The 14,199-nt window shown below is 38.9% G+C and overlaps 1 protein-coding gene across 3 annotated transcripts in view; it reads right to left on the reverse strand.

Moving 5' to 3' along the window:
• Positions 1-1,512: 1,512 nt before the first annotated feature.
• Positions 1,513-14,199, reverse strand: part of CDH17 (cadherin 17) — a 66,228-nt gene continuing 53,541 nt past the window's right edge. For 2 of the 3 annotated variants that reach the window (XM_077167212.1, XM_077167213.1), the window contains 5 exons: positions 13,881-14,011; positions 11,287-11,526; positions 7,717-7,833; positions 7,467-7,580; positions 1,518-5,580 (listed from right to left, as the gene is read on the reverse strand). In XM_077167212.1, the coding sequence (XP_077023327.1) occupies positions 5,480-5,580; positions 7,467-7,580; positions 7,717-7,833; positions 11,287-11,526; positions 13,881-14,011 (703 nt within the window). In that variant the 3' untranslated portion in view covers positions 1,518-5,479. Of the gene's footprint in view, positions 5,581-7,466; positions 7,581-7,716; positions 7,834-11,286; positions 11,527-13,880; positions 14,012-14,199 lie in introns of all 3 variants that reach the window. The other variant, XM_077167214.1, reaches the window with a different exon arrangement.

Here is a 14,199-nt window from a genome sequence, read left to right on the forward strand (position 1 = left end):
AGGTAACTTTTATGGGTCCAAGATTAAAAAGATACCCCATGGTGTATACAGCATTGTACAGATTATAGCAGCAAATTGTTTCCTTCTTAGATTCGATACTTCCAAAGTCATCTCAGCTTCCTGGCTGTGGGTTATCTACATCATGGACCAACACCCTGAGAGCTTCACTCTTGATTTACTGCTTCCCAGAATTTCCTGAAACTGTCCACACAGGTGATTACGAGAAACTCTACCTTCCTCTCCTCACCAGCAAACCCTCTAGGTCTCATAGCTTTTTTTTTTTTTTAGTTTTTGAAATTTGCTAATATATATATATATATAATAGATATATGTATCTCTCTCTATATATACATATATATATATATAGAGAGAGAGAGAGAGAGAGATCATAAGATTTCCATTTTAACCTTTATAAGTGTGCAATTCGGTGGCACTGATTACTTTTACAATGTTACGCTATACTTACCACCTTCCATTGCTATAACTTTTTCATCACCCTAAACAGAAACAACTCCCCATTCCCCTTCTTCTCAACCCCTGATAACCTCTAATTTACTTTCTGTCACTGTCAGTGTTCTTATTCTTAATATTTCATGTAAGAAGGATCAAACAATATTTGTCCTTTTGACTGGCTTATTTCACTTAGCGTGATGTTTTCAAGCATCATCAGTGTTGTAACATCAGAAATTCATTCCTTTTTATATCTGAATAGTATTCCATTGTATGGATATACCACATTTTGTTTATCCACTCACCCACTGATGACAATTTGGGTTGTTTCCATCTTTTGGCTATGGTGACTAGTGCTGCTCTGATTATTGGTGTAGAAGTATCTGTTTGAGACCCCGTTTTCACTTTCTTTGGGTATATAGTCCATGGGTAGCTGCTGGTGCAGAAAGGGATATATAAATCTGCCTCCCCAAGAACAGGGGAGAGCACCATCTATCACTGACAACATCTTTTGATGAGTGAATTCAGATCTCTGGGTCCCAGCTCTGAGGGCAGCTATTGTTTCAACCCTTCCCAGACAGACATGATGGCAGCCATTGTTTCAACCCTCCCTATCCAGACAGGGTGGAGGCAGTGGAGATTAAAAGATGCAGTGCCTCCTCAGGGCTGCAAGGGACAGTTAGCAGAAGGACTGCATTTGCTGGGCAGGCCAGGAAAGCTCAGCTTTGGGAAGCCTTCTGAGAAACTTTTGGCACCCTTCCTGATCCCCTCCACAGGGCACTTTGGAGCCAGTCTGTGCCTCTTCCTTGTTCCTGTCCCTGTTTTGGGTGGGAAAGACTGACTTGGGGAAGTCCTCTCAGGGATGATTCTCCTCCCAGAATTTGCCCCCACCCCCCGCCCCAGGCAAAACCAGTGTGAGACAATAAAAGGAGTATAAAAAGTATGGGGTGGACAGTCTGGTATCAAATACCTGGGAAAGAAAGGTCTGTCTCCTGGGAAACAGAGGGGACAACCAAACTCCTATAAGTAGGGTAACTCCAAAACAACTAAAAAGCAGAAGTTCAGGACAAGTTAGGCTCAGAAAGACCAGGAAAACCCCATGCACTGCATTCTCCTCGGGAAGACCTTCCTGTCAGGAAGGCTGAAGCTCAAGACCATCTCTCTTATCACCAGCTAGTTACAAAACCAAGAAATAGACATCACAGGGAGTAAATCTCAGAGTTAACATTTTAAAATCTTAAAATGTACAGCATGCAACAAAAGAGTACAGGATAAACAAAGAAGTAGGAAATGATGGCCCATGCAAAAGAAGAGGATAAAAATATAGAAAACATCAATAAAGAAGATGAGAATGCAGACACATTAAAAAATGCCTTTTAAAAAATGATCTTAAAAATGTTCAAAGAGATGAAGGAAATACAGAGAAAGAACTAAAGGATATCAGGCAAGCAATGAATGAACAATGTTCTAGTTTGAAATGATTTATGCACCCTAAATCATTAGGTGCCATGTTTTAATCCTAACCCTATTTTGTAAAGGCAGCCATTTCTTCTAATCCTTATTCAGTACTGTATATTTAAAACTGTAATTAGATCATCTCCCTGGAGATGTGACTCAATCAAGAGTGGTTGTTAAACTGGATTAGACATGTCTCCACCCATTTGGGCGGGTCTTGATTAGTTTACTGGAATCTTATGAAAGAGGAAACATTTTGGAGAATGAGAGAGATTCAGAGAGAGCAGAGAAGAATAACATAGTCTTCAGAAACAGAGAGTCCACCAGCTCTGTTGAAGAAGGATAATGCCTCCCAGTGAGCTTTATGAAGCAAGAAGCCAGGAGAGAAAGCTAGCAGATGATGCCATGTTGGCCATGTACCCTTCCAGCCAAGAGAAACTGTGACTGTGTTCACCATGTGCCTTCTCACTTGAGAGAGAAACCCTGAACTTCATCGGCCTCCTTGAACCACGGTATCTTTCCCTGGATACCTTTGATTGGACATTTCTATAGATTTGTTTTAATTGGGACATTTTCTTGGCCTTAGAACTGTAAACTAGCAACTTATTAAATTCCCCTTTTAAAAAGCCATTTGGTTACTGGTATATTGGATTCTGGCAGCTAGCAAACTAGAACAAACAACATGAGAATCTAAGTAAAGATACAGAAATTTTAAAAAGGAACCAAAAAAGAACGACTGTGGTTCAAGACCACAATAACTGAAATGAAAAATGCCCAGAAAGGTTTCAACAGCAGATTGTAGCTGGCAGAAGAAAGAATCAGTGACCCTAGAGACAAAACATTTAAAATGACTCAGGCTGAGGAGCAGAAAGAAAGAAGAAATATTAAAAGCAAAAATAGCCTAAGACAACCATGGGACACCATCAAGCATACCAATATATGCATTATCAGAGTCCTAGAAGGAGAAGAAAGAGAGAAAAGGGCAGGAAGAGTCAAAGAAATAATAGAGAACTTCCCAGACTTAAAGACATGAATATGCACATCCAAGAAGCTCAGAGAATATCAAACAGGATAAACATGGAGCACAATATATCCCATCATATACTGATTGCACTCTCAAATACAAAGGACAAGGTGGGAGCCCTGAAGACTGCAAAAGAAAAGCAACGCATTACACACAAGGGAGCCCCAACTAGATTGAGTGCCGATTTCTCATCAGAAACCAAAGACTCAAGAGTTCAGTGGGTTGAAATATTTGAAGTGCTGAAGGCAAACAACTACCAACCCAGAATTTTATATCTGGCAAGACTGTCTTTCAAAAATGAGGGAGAGATTAAGACATTCTCAGATAAACAAAAGCTGAGGGAGTTCATTGCCACTAGACTGGTGCTACAAGCAATGCTAAAAGGAGTTCTTCAGACTGAAAGGAAAGGACAATAGTTGTGGTTCAAAGCAGCATAAAGAAATAGAGACCTGCCATAAAGATAACCTTTGGGGTAATTATAAATGCCAGTATTTGGTATGTAACTACACTTCTTACTTTTTGGGGTATGTTCCTGTTTATTTATTTTTATTGTTTGTCATCTAATGTGAGGTAAGACGGGAGAGAGCTTTACCCATTAGGAGGTTTCCAGCAAGCCCCATGTCAAAAGACATTGTGATGGTTTGCAATTGTATGCATCCTACAAAAAGATCATGATCTTACAGTTAATCCATTCCTGTGGGTGTGGACCCATTTTAAGTAGGATCTTTTGGTGAATAGGATCTTAAGTTAAGATGTGACCACCTCATTCAGGATGGGTCTTAATCCTCTTACTGGGGTCCTTTTTAAGAGAATAAAAGACACAGGAAAAAGAGAGATGCTAAAGGAACGGAATGCAGAAAAGCACACAAAGAAACTAAAAGAGAAAAACCAGAGCAGCTGAGAGACAAGGACACACAAACAAGCTCAGCGAGGAAGCCACGAAAGCTAGAAGCTGGAAGCAATGAATCCTGGGAGAGACCGCAGACATCGTCACGTGCCTGGTCATGTGACAGAGGAGTTGAGGCTCGCTGGTAGCTGGTCTTTGCAGAGAAGGTATCACACTGTTGATGGTTTGATTTGAACATTTTCATGGCCTCAGAACTGTAAACTTATTAGCTAATAAATCCCCATTATAAAAGCCAACCCATTTCTGGTATATTCTATTTCATCAGCTTTAGCAAACTAAACAAGTAGACTAGTCCAAAGCACAATATAATATTATACAAGAAAACAAGACAGGTTCTTGAAACTAAAGTTTTGGTACTTTCTTTTGTTTGACTATTTGCCCTTAAAACATATTTTAGAATCCCATAAAGAAGATTATTTATAGAAATCACAAACCCTCATGACATGCTTCAACAGTCACTATAGGAGTACCTTTTCAGGTGTGAATTTTTTCTCATGGTTGAAAATCGAGAGATTGTATTGAATGCTTCCAAGGTTCAAATTAGGAGCTAGACAATAGCTGTAGGCTTAGAAATGCTTCCAAATCTCCAAGTTTCTTTTATTAAAAATTTGAAAATCCTTAGTGTTTCTACTTTGAACTCCTCAATCCATAGTCATGTCAGTGATGAATTTTTATTTCATTTAGACTCCTCTTCTTTGGCTAATTTACAAAGGATGCAATTTTGATAAATAATAGGTAACTGTCATTATCCAGTCCTTCCCTCAACAAATAAAAATAGCCAGGAATTAGAGCCAAAGAGATCAGAGAAACAAAAACAACCACAACCAGCCTTTATTCTGTATTTTATCATTTCTTCTTTCATGCTTCCTTATTTTTCTCCACATATTAAATATTCAGTAACCAAACCTTCTTGACATGCACAGCTTGTAAGCCTGGTAGGTAGTGAGTAAACCTGGTCAGCTGTTTATTTCCTGCACCAGGGTTTATGAACTGGGCTTTTGAGGAAACATAGCAGCTGAGTTTGAATACCTTCTGTGGGTCTGTGCCATATCCAAGTTAAAAAAAAAAAAAAAAACTCAACTGAAGAGCAACATAATCAATCACATTGGGTTAAGGAAGGCAGTTAACAACATAGAAGAGTTTTTGCTCAAACCAAGGGACAAGGCTGCTATTTTATTTTTTTCCCTGAGGACTCACCTTGTTCTTTTCTTCTGACAAATGTTTAAAATCAATGAAATACCAAGGGAGAAATGGATGAGAGAGGCACAGGATGGAACTGGGAAAAGCATAAATGAAATCCAGGAAGTTCTATGGTAGATAATTGACAAACAAATATTCTCAATGAAGAAAAAAATGTACAGAATATTTAATTACCTATCTTTCCCTAATGGTAAAAAAAGCACACATATTTTGTTCTGGGCTAAGTAGTTAATGCTTTTGCAGAGGGGAAATGTGTCATGGGAAAATGGAAAATATTTCTAATGTCTATAGCACATGTAATATCTTAGTAAAATATTAGAGGGCAAGAGGGAGCATCCATAAAACATAGAATACACATGTTGGACAGAAAGTAAAACTATGGGATTAAATGGTTGTGTAATTGAAATGCCGCTTGGTACATAAACTCAACATTCTTTTCAAATTCAGTTTCTCAGAGGATGGACTTCAGATGCCTGAGCATTCTCAACATTAGCTTTGCCTTTATTCTTCTTTATACGAATAAACACAACTGCTAAAGTTATACCTAAAAGAGAAAACCCATGGTCAAATAGATGGAATGTTACAATGTACTGTCACATTAATTTATAAAAGAGTATCGTGGTGGGAAAAAGTGACTCATATACTTTCATTTTTGTTTGTGGTTCAAGAGAGTTTCGTTGTCCTGGTGAATAAGGACCTCTAGACATTGGCTTTTTTGGACAAGTTAGTTTTCCTGTAGTCAGTAAGTATATATCAAGCTCCAAATCATCCCTAACCCAGTGGCTGCCACCAGGTGTCTATCTCAAGCTAATAAATCCTTGATAATGTCCTGCACTACTCTGAGGACTAAACAAGAGAAACAGACAGGTATTTGGCAGAGTTCCTGAATTTTGCAATCACTCAATAAATATTGATTCGCGTGCCTCTTCCCCTTCCCTAGAAGTAAAAGTCAAATCAGAACAACCACAAAACTGTTCTCTGACCTGTTCACTTACTTAAAGCCTACTTTCTCTGGGTGCACACCAAGTGTCACATTTTCACTGGTGTCTTCCTCATGACTTCAGCCAATGTTTTGAGGGACCTGGAGTCAACTACTCATTTTTGGGTTTTTCCTATCTCTGAACTCTTACAAAGTTAATTGTACATGGCAGCAATAAGAAGAAGGGAGCTGTTAAGTTTATAGGAAGAATCTTGGCAGGAAAGACTGGATGCTCAGACACCCCTTAAGATTCTCATAATCCTCCTAACCCTATTTTAAAAAGAATGAGGATGTGCAACTGTAAGATCTACTACTTCCCTCTATAGTCCCAACTCTTCCAATCCTTAATTTATGGTAATTTTATGGGATTAAATGGTTGTGTTAGAAAAATGCTATTTGGGGCATAAACTCAAAAATTCAAGGTAGAAAGGCTAATGGGTTTTTTTTTTTTTTTTTAAATATAAAGGTAGAGGGAGCTTGGTAGTGAGTAAGATGTCAAACGATCAGCCCAATTAGTATGAAAGGTAGTTCCTAGGGGGAAATGATGGTCACCACGCACAGGTTAGGATGGGAGGGGCCATGGCATAAAGGTCCTGTCGTGTCATAATGCGGAGTTCAGACTAAAGCCTAAAAGGAAATGAGAAATGAGATCTCTTTCTTTAGACCCGTGAATTAGAGTCCAAAATGACAAAGGTAGTTACGAGGTAGATTGTAGGAGAAAAGACAGGACAGAGAGAACAATTAAGAACTTTTAGAATAATCCCAGACCTTCTTTTAAAAGAGAGAGGACATGAATCTGTGTAAACACTTCTAGTTCCCCGTTTATTCCTAAACCCTTCAACTGGGCGCACATGAACTGATGACTGTCTACTTCTGATCTTTAGCTTGTGGTGAAGACAACAATTGAAAGAGGGTAATTACTATCACAGACACAGTTCTTCACCAAAAGTGAGATAAGCCAGGGCCCAAAGTAGAATCAGGGCTGTGATATAATGGCATTATTCTAGGGTAATAAAAGTGAAAATATAAAAAGAAAAGCTCTGCAACATTTCAGGCATGTTAGCCTCTCCACTGGAAGGCTAACATCTCCTTTTTCCAACAATAGCAAACTAGGCCATCACTGTATGGCCACGTTGGCACAGAGCAGGGGCATGGTTACTGGATTTCATACTCCATCTCAAAAGCTTGCTAACTAGGCATGAAATAATTTGTGCTTTAAAACCTCTTATGTTATATTTTCCAAACTCACCCATAAGGAGATGATGGATACTAAAGCATTATCTCCTAAGCAAGGAGGTTAGATATGGTTTACTGTTGACTTCTCTCCTTGACTATTGCCTAGGTTACCATTTGAGTAGCTTCTAGATCAGCCCATGGAAGAGAGGCCCCATGGTGAGTGCATGCTTCTCAGTCAAGACAGGAATTTTTGACTTTGAGATTCAAATACTCACCAATGACTGATAAAGTACCCAAGAGTATTCCAACAGCCATGCCCACTGTGGGCATCCCAGGCTGGTGACCTGCTGGCCGGAAACAGCGTCCTTCCACACATTTGCAGAAAGTAACTGGAAAGCATAACAGCATTTGGTAGGACAATTTTTCAAGTGAAAAATTGGAGAATCCCACATCAAAGACAAGAATTCCCTCAAACCACCCACGGTGACAGACATTATCCTAAATTCCCTGGAGCTAAATACTGACCTGGTAAATAGACAGACCCTTCCAAGGGTGGCCGACCCCCATCACTGATGAGGATAGTGATGTTATAAACTTTCTCTTCAAAGCCCGTGTGCTTGGTGGAGAGTCTTGCATGAGTACCTGTCAGGACAGGAAGAAAATGAATGGCATGAAAATACGACTTCAGACCCTTGCAACACCAGAAATAGAATTCATTTTGGCATCATATTCTAAGATTGACTTGGAAGTTAGAGCATCCAAAATATCATTACTGTACATGTACCTTAATGTAAGAAAAAAAAAGGCCTAAAGAATCCCTTAAGTTCTCAATTTATGATTTGTTTGTAGACATAGGATATTAAAATTAAAAAAAATACTTTTACTATAAACAACGAACAAACATACAGACATTCTTGACATACAGACATTCTTGTCATGGTTACAATCAATGGCTCACAATATCATCACACAGTTGTGTATTCATCACCATGATCATTTTTTTTTTGAGCATTTGCATCTCTCCAGCAAAAGAAAGAAAAAAGAAAAACCTCATACATGTCATATCCTTACCCTCCCTTCCACTGACCACTAGTATTTCAATAGGACATTAAATTTATACCTTGGTGACTAGACAGTACCTGGGACAGATATCTGTAGGCATGATCCTGAGTTTCAGATCTGCCATTCATTAACTATGTAACATTTGGTAAGTCATAATATCTGTAAGTCTCAAAGCTACTTCAAGTCCTGAAACAAGGGGATGCATGATATTTTACCTGATTTTCAGGGAACTTTCCTTCTTTCTTACTTTTAGAGAAAATGTTAAAAAGTGTAAAATAACACAAGTTCAAATTTCTAAAGCCCATCTTGGGCTTACTGAAACTCACTTTTCTTACAGCCTCCCTTATTTATATATGTACACAGAAATTTTCTATGATTTGGGGAGATATTTTCATGCTAAAAAATAATTATGGCTCAAACTTCCACTCCTAGACAAGCTTAAGTAACAGGGATCAGATTTACCATCCTCCATGAAACAACTAAAAGAACAGATAAAATAAATGAAACCATGGTTTTAAAGACATTGTACATAAGACAATGAAGGACAGTGATCCCCAGAGAATATAAACAAATGAGGTAAGCCCTACAATTGTTTTTGCCTACTGCCTAGAGAGAATATCCAGATCTCGGTACAAAAAAGGGGGAATTCAGGCAGGGCTCAGTCATTTTCCTGATTTGAAGAGATAGAGCTGTAATAAGGAGAGGTCAAGGCAGCTAAAGTCTGCAGAGCAGAGCCCCAGAGAGAAGAGAAATCCACATAGAGATTGAGCCATGGAGCTCTGTAATGGGTCCCCCGTAAATCTTCAGCTGAGTACAGATCAGCGTATGTATATGAGGGAATTATCTAAAGTCCTGGAAAGAACCACTTAAAAGAATTAGATAGAACAATGCTTGGTACTCACAAAAGTTCAGGAATAGTTCCTGTTCCCACCAGCCAGAGATGAAAGCTTCTTAATTCAGGGAGCATTTGGTAGATTATATAAAAGTGTTTTGTCTTGGTAGTTTGGAAAAGTTAGTCTTAGATTCATTGTTTGAAGTAGTGCACTTCATAGGTCAATTTGCAAAGCCTGGGAAATGTGTTTTCTTTTTTCTTTTCTTTTTGTTAGCTTCTGGCATTTAAGGAAAGCTCTGTCATAACACTAGCTGGATACAAGCTTAAAGAACAGACACCTCAGAGTCTAAATTCCAGTGATATATTAAAATATCGAAATGTCTAGATTTCAATAAAAGATTCCAAAACATAAAAAGAAGTAGGAAGTAATGGCCCAGGCACAGGAGATTTAAGGATTAGAAACTATTGACGAGGAGGATCGGACCTAGGACATACCAAAAACTTTCAAAATGGCCCTAAATATACTCAAAAAGCTAAAAGAAAATGTGGACAAAGAACTAAAGGAAATTATGGAAAACCAGATGAATACAAAGAAAGCATCAACAGAGAAAAATAAATCATGAAAAAGAAACTAAACAGAGCCGAACACCATAGTAAAAGAAATTAAAAATTCCCTAGAAGGGTTCAACGGCAGAGTGGAGTTGGCAGAAGAAAGAATGAGAGCACTTGAAGATAGGACAATTGAAATCAGTGTGAGGAGCAAAAAGAAGGAAGAAAGAAGAAAGAGGAACAGAGCCTGAGGAACCTGTGGGACACCATCAAGAGCACAATATATGCATGGTAACTACAAAGAAAATATCGGAGATTATGCAAGCTCATGGCCAGAAATTAGAGTAAGGATGCCGGGGCTGGGAGCACAGGAAATGGGGAGTTAATGCATAATGAGTGTAGGGCTTTTGTTTGAGGAGATGGGAAAGTTTTTGTAATGGAAGGTACTACAGTATTGTGAGCTGGTATGCTTGGGAGTAGTTGAGATGGGTACTTATATTGGATTTATGTTCACACAATTAAAAAAAGAAGAAAGAGCAGCTAAAGAGACAATGACAATTACATGCACTGCCTTATCCTGGATGGGATCTAGCAAGGGAAGAGAAAAGTTTCAAAGGGACATGAACGGGGCATATAAAAAAATTGGAATATAGACTGTAAGCTTTATGTCAATGTTAAATTTCTTGAACTTGATAACTATACTTAAGGTGGTTACATGAGTGAATCTTCTTATCCTCTGGAAGTGTACATGGCAGCATGAAGTGTTCAAGGAGCATGATGCATATAAAACCTACACTCAAGTTTTCATAAAATGGATTGGGGAGGGAGAAAGAGAGAGAGAAAAAAGAAGCGATGCTACAGCAAATGTAGCAAAATGTTAAAATGGATTGATCTGGGTCTCTGGGCAGGTGGGGAGGGATATGTTGGAGTTCTCTGTATGGGATTTATTTTTATAACTGTCCAGTAAGTTTTTAAATATTTCAAAATAAAAAGTTTTTTTTAATAAAAGGAGTTTATTGATACATGTAGCAACCTAGATAAATCTCAAAATAATTGTGCTAAGAGGAAGAAGCTAAGCAAGAAAAGAATACACACTATATTATTTCATTTAGCTAAAATTCTTGAATGTGCAAACTGATTTACAATACAGAAAGGAGTTAGTGGTTGCCTTGGGACAGGAGATGATGGGGGGGATGGAGGGATTATATGAGGACATGAAAAAATTTTGGAGATGATGTAAATGCTCCTTATCATAATTGTGGTGACATCTTCAGCAGTATATACACATAGCAAATCTTATAAAAATTATACATTTTAAATATGTATGGTTACTACAATGCCAATTGTATTTCAATAAAGCTATTTAAAAATCATCATGAAATCTGTTTCCCAGCTGTCATTGAAAATTTTGCAAATCCAATTCAGACTGTCCAACTGTCATTTGCACTGAGGGGGAGGGTTTGGTAACAATCTTTCTTCCCTGCAAAACCCTGGGCATTCTCCCTTCTGGAGAACTTCCCGGTGCAATTATCCAACAGCATCAACTTTCTACCTGGAGCACAGAAGGGAGCTCTGAGTGAGCCCACCAAAGCATCTGAAACCTCATTTCATCATCCATCAGTGTTTCTCTCCATGCACTTTTCACAGCTCACCATTGATTTTGGAAACTTCCCAGTCGTTTTGGAATCTTTCGTCGCCAAGGGAAAATGTAAACTGTGGACCCCGAAATGAATGCTGATCGTCATCAGTGGCTTCGAATAGAAGACTCCCAGGTGCTTGGGGAGGATGGCAGAAGAACAAGCCTGTGTACTCCTTGGCTAGCCGTGGGGGGTTGTCATTCACATCCAGGAGGGTCAGGTGGGCCTCTGCCACGGAGCTCAAGGAGGATCCACCTAAGGAATTGAATGACTGAAACATGGGATCAGCTCTCTCGTTTTCCTCTTGATCAGAAAGGATATTTCCCTTTCTTTAAAAATATATATATATTTATTTCAAGCTGTTACATTTCCTGAGGGAGTTTAGAAAGAAAATATGCTTTTGGAATCAAGAAAATTAGTTTTCTTACTGGCTAAAAAGCCTTAATGATAATAATAATAACTAAGATCTCTGTGCCAAATGCTGTGCTAATATTTTACATGCATTACTTCAAAACAACTCTGATGTACCATTTACAGCTGAGAAGATTGAGGTTCAGAGAAGTTGTGTGACTTGCCCAAGGACACACAGCTAGTAAGTGGTAGAGAGACTTCCAATCCAGGAGATAACTAGGGCCCACACCCTCAATGGCTCCTCAACACTGCTTTAGACATGTTGGTCAAGTTTTAAAGCCTCATTTCTTCTACTACCTGGTTTTGTGAGGGTCCAACATGTAGGGGAATGTTCCTAGAAAACAATCAAGAGCTATGCAAACGGTATTTATTATGCTGTAGTGATGAACTAAGATTGTGGAGCCTGAAGGGAGGAAGCTGTGTGATCTTGGGCAAGTTGCTTAACTTCCCAGTGCCTCAGTTTCCTCACCTTTAAAATATGGCCATTCACAGTACTTGCCTCAAGGTGCTGTGTGAGAAGTAAATACACTAAATTCTGAGAACACGGTGGTGAGTGAAAGGCAGACTTCAGCTGGCATCATTTTCTCCCTGACATCAACCACAGATATTGTTTCTACAAATTCTGACATCTTTCTATTCGGGTAAACCCCGCTTTCTCACTTTTCTCTTCAACTGTCTTCTACATCTCTGACTAAACTAATGGAAGGAAAACACCACCGTGTTCTTGTTGTCATGTCATCGATTTGTGCTATTCCAACTGTAAGTGGCGCAGGGTTCCGGACCCCGGTTTTGATTCATGGAATTTCTAAAACGTGAGCAGCCCTTACACATGCACCCAAAGTGAAGTGTGGATCCCCTCAGTGTGCTGTAGGGGAGTGCACGATGCAAAGTCTCTGCCAGAAGCTCCCTGCTGATTAATTGGGCGCTTTTAAATCAAGAGTTAGATGTATACAACACGAAAGTGGAATGTGCTTGACTTGAAGTACGTGAGGGAGACAAGGCTGCCTCCTCGGCAAGGCCCACTGGCTCGCACACAGCAGTTCCAAATTTAGCAGAGAGTTCTGCATTTCTGCCCTCTTTGGTTTAACTTGACTGCAAACTTTTGTTGTTTCTTAATCTTTTCGCATACAGGGTCTGTTTCTATGATTCCCTTTTCTGTTCCCCATTCCAACTCCTAATCCTAGGCCTTACATTTTGAAAATTTCATTTTTGTTTAAAACTTTATTTATTTAGTAATAATTCATTCACTTTTCCTTTTTTTTTGTAAGCCAAGCACGTATTTACTAGCTCATTAGAGCCTCTTATCAGTATAAGATCAACAGAATGTCTACTCTAATTTGACATAATTCCATAAAATGCAAAGAAACTCAATGTTTTAATTTCCAGTTTTATCACTGGTAAGAATACTATCTCCGTGACATTATTTTTATTTTAATGTTAAACATTCCCTGGGATTCCATGTTTGGAACCAGTAGGCGATCTATATCACCACACCTGAATTAAATGGGATGCAGGGATTATACAGGAATGGCTCAAGCATCTTTCCTTGGCTTATCTAATACAATATTCTTCCCAAAATTTCACTCCACTCCACCAAAACACAGGTACCCAGGCCCACCCAAGACCTAATGAATCACAATCTCCAGGGTGGATTCCTCATATCAATAAATTTAACAAGCCCCTCAGGTAATTCTGACACACATCAAAGTTCAAGGACACTGCATTAAAACATTTTCTCTTTCAAAAATGATGAGACCTGAGGAGGTGCAATTGAAGACTGAAGGAGCAAATAATGGTCTAGGGGTCAGAAGGCGGTGTTTTTTCTGACTTCCAGGAGAAATGTCACAACCATTTTGAGAGAAACAGGAGTAATTTAGCTCAGGACACAGGAACCTTCCTAGAAGAAGCTGTAGCCTCTACAGGAAACTACAAGAGTGAGCAGCATCCTAGAATCCTAGCCAGCTTCCAGATAGGGCTGTTCCCCTCCAAAAGCCCCTCTCAGGGGCACAGGTTGCTGTCATCATTAATAAAACCAAGAAGGCATGAGGACTTCCCTTCACTTTTGCATCCTTCTCATCCTTCCACTTTAAAGTAGTGATTTTTTGGCATTTTAGCCTAATGAGGTTTCCTGTCTACCCTTCCTCCCATTTCTATTTATATGGCCCCTGGTAATCCATGGTACTTTTGTTTTTTCTCACCTATTTCAGTAGCCACCACTTGGACCCGATACAGATTTTCAGCTTCCCTGTCCAGTGGAGCCGCACTGAAGATCTCGCCAGTTGTAGGGTCAATTCTAAGCCAATTTTTCACGTCACCTTTTAGTGAATAACTTCATAAAGTGAAAAAGCAAAAGAAAGCTGCATTACTCTGCATGAAAATGTGAATACGATTCATACGACATTATACTATTATATCAGCATTATCATTTGCATATTATTTATAATGTATTTAAAGGATCATTATCTAAAATTTTTAATGCTTTATTTGCATGTTGTCTGTTTTCAGAGGAGGATTTGT

Source organism: Tamandua tetradactyla, chromosome 6 (assembly GCF_023851605.1).
Source record: "Tamandua tetradactyla isolate mTamTet1 chromosome 6, mTamTet1.pri, whole genome shotgun sequence".
In the NCBI taxonomy this organism is placed as follows: Eukaryota; Metazoa; Chordata; class Mammalia; order Pilosa; family Myrmecophagidae; genus Tamandua; species Tamandua tetradactyla.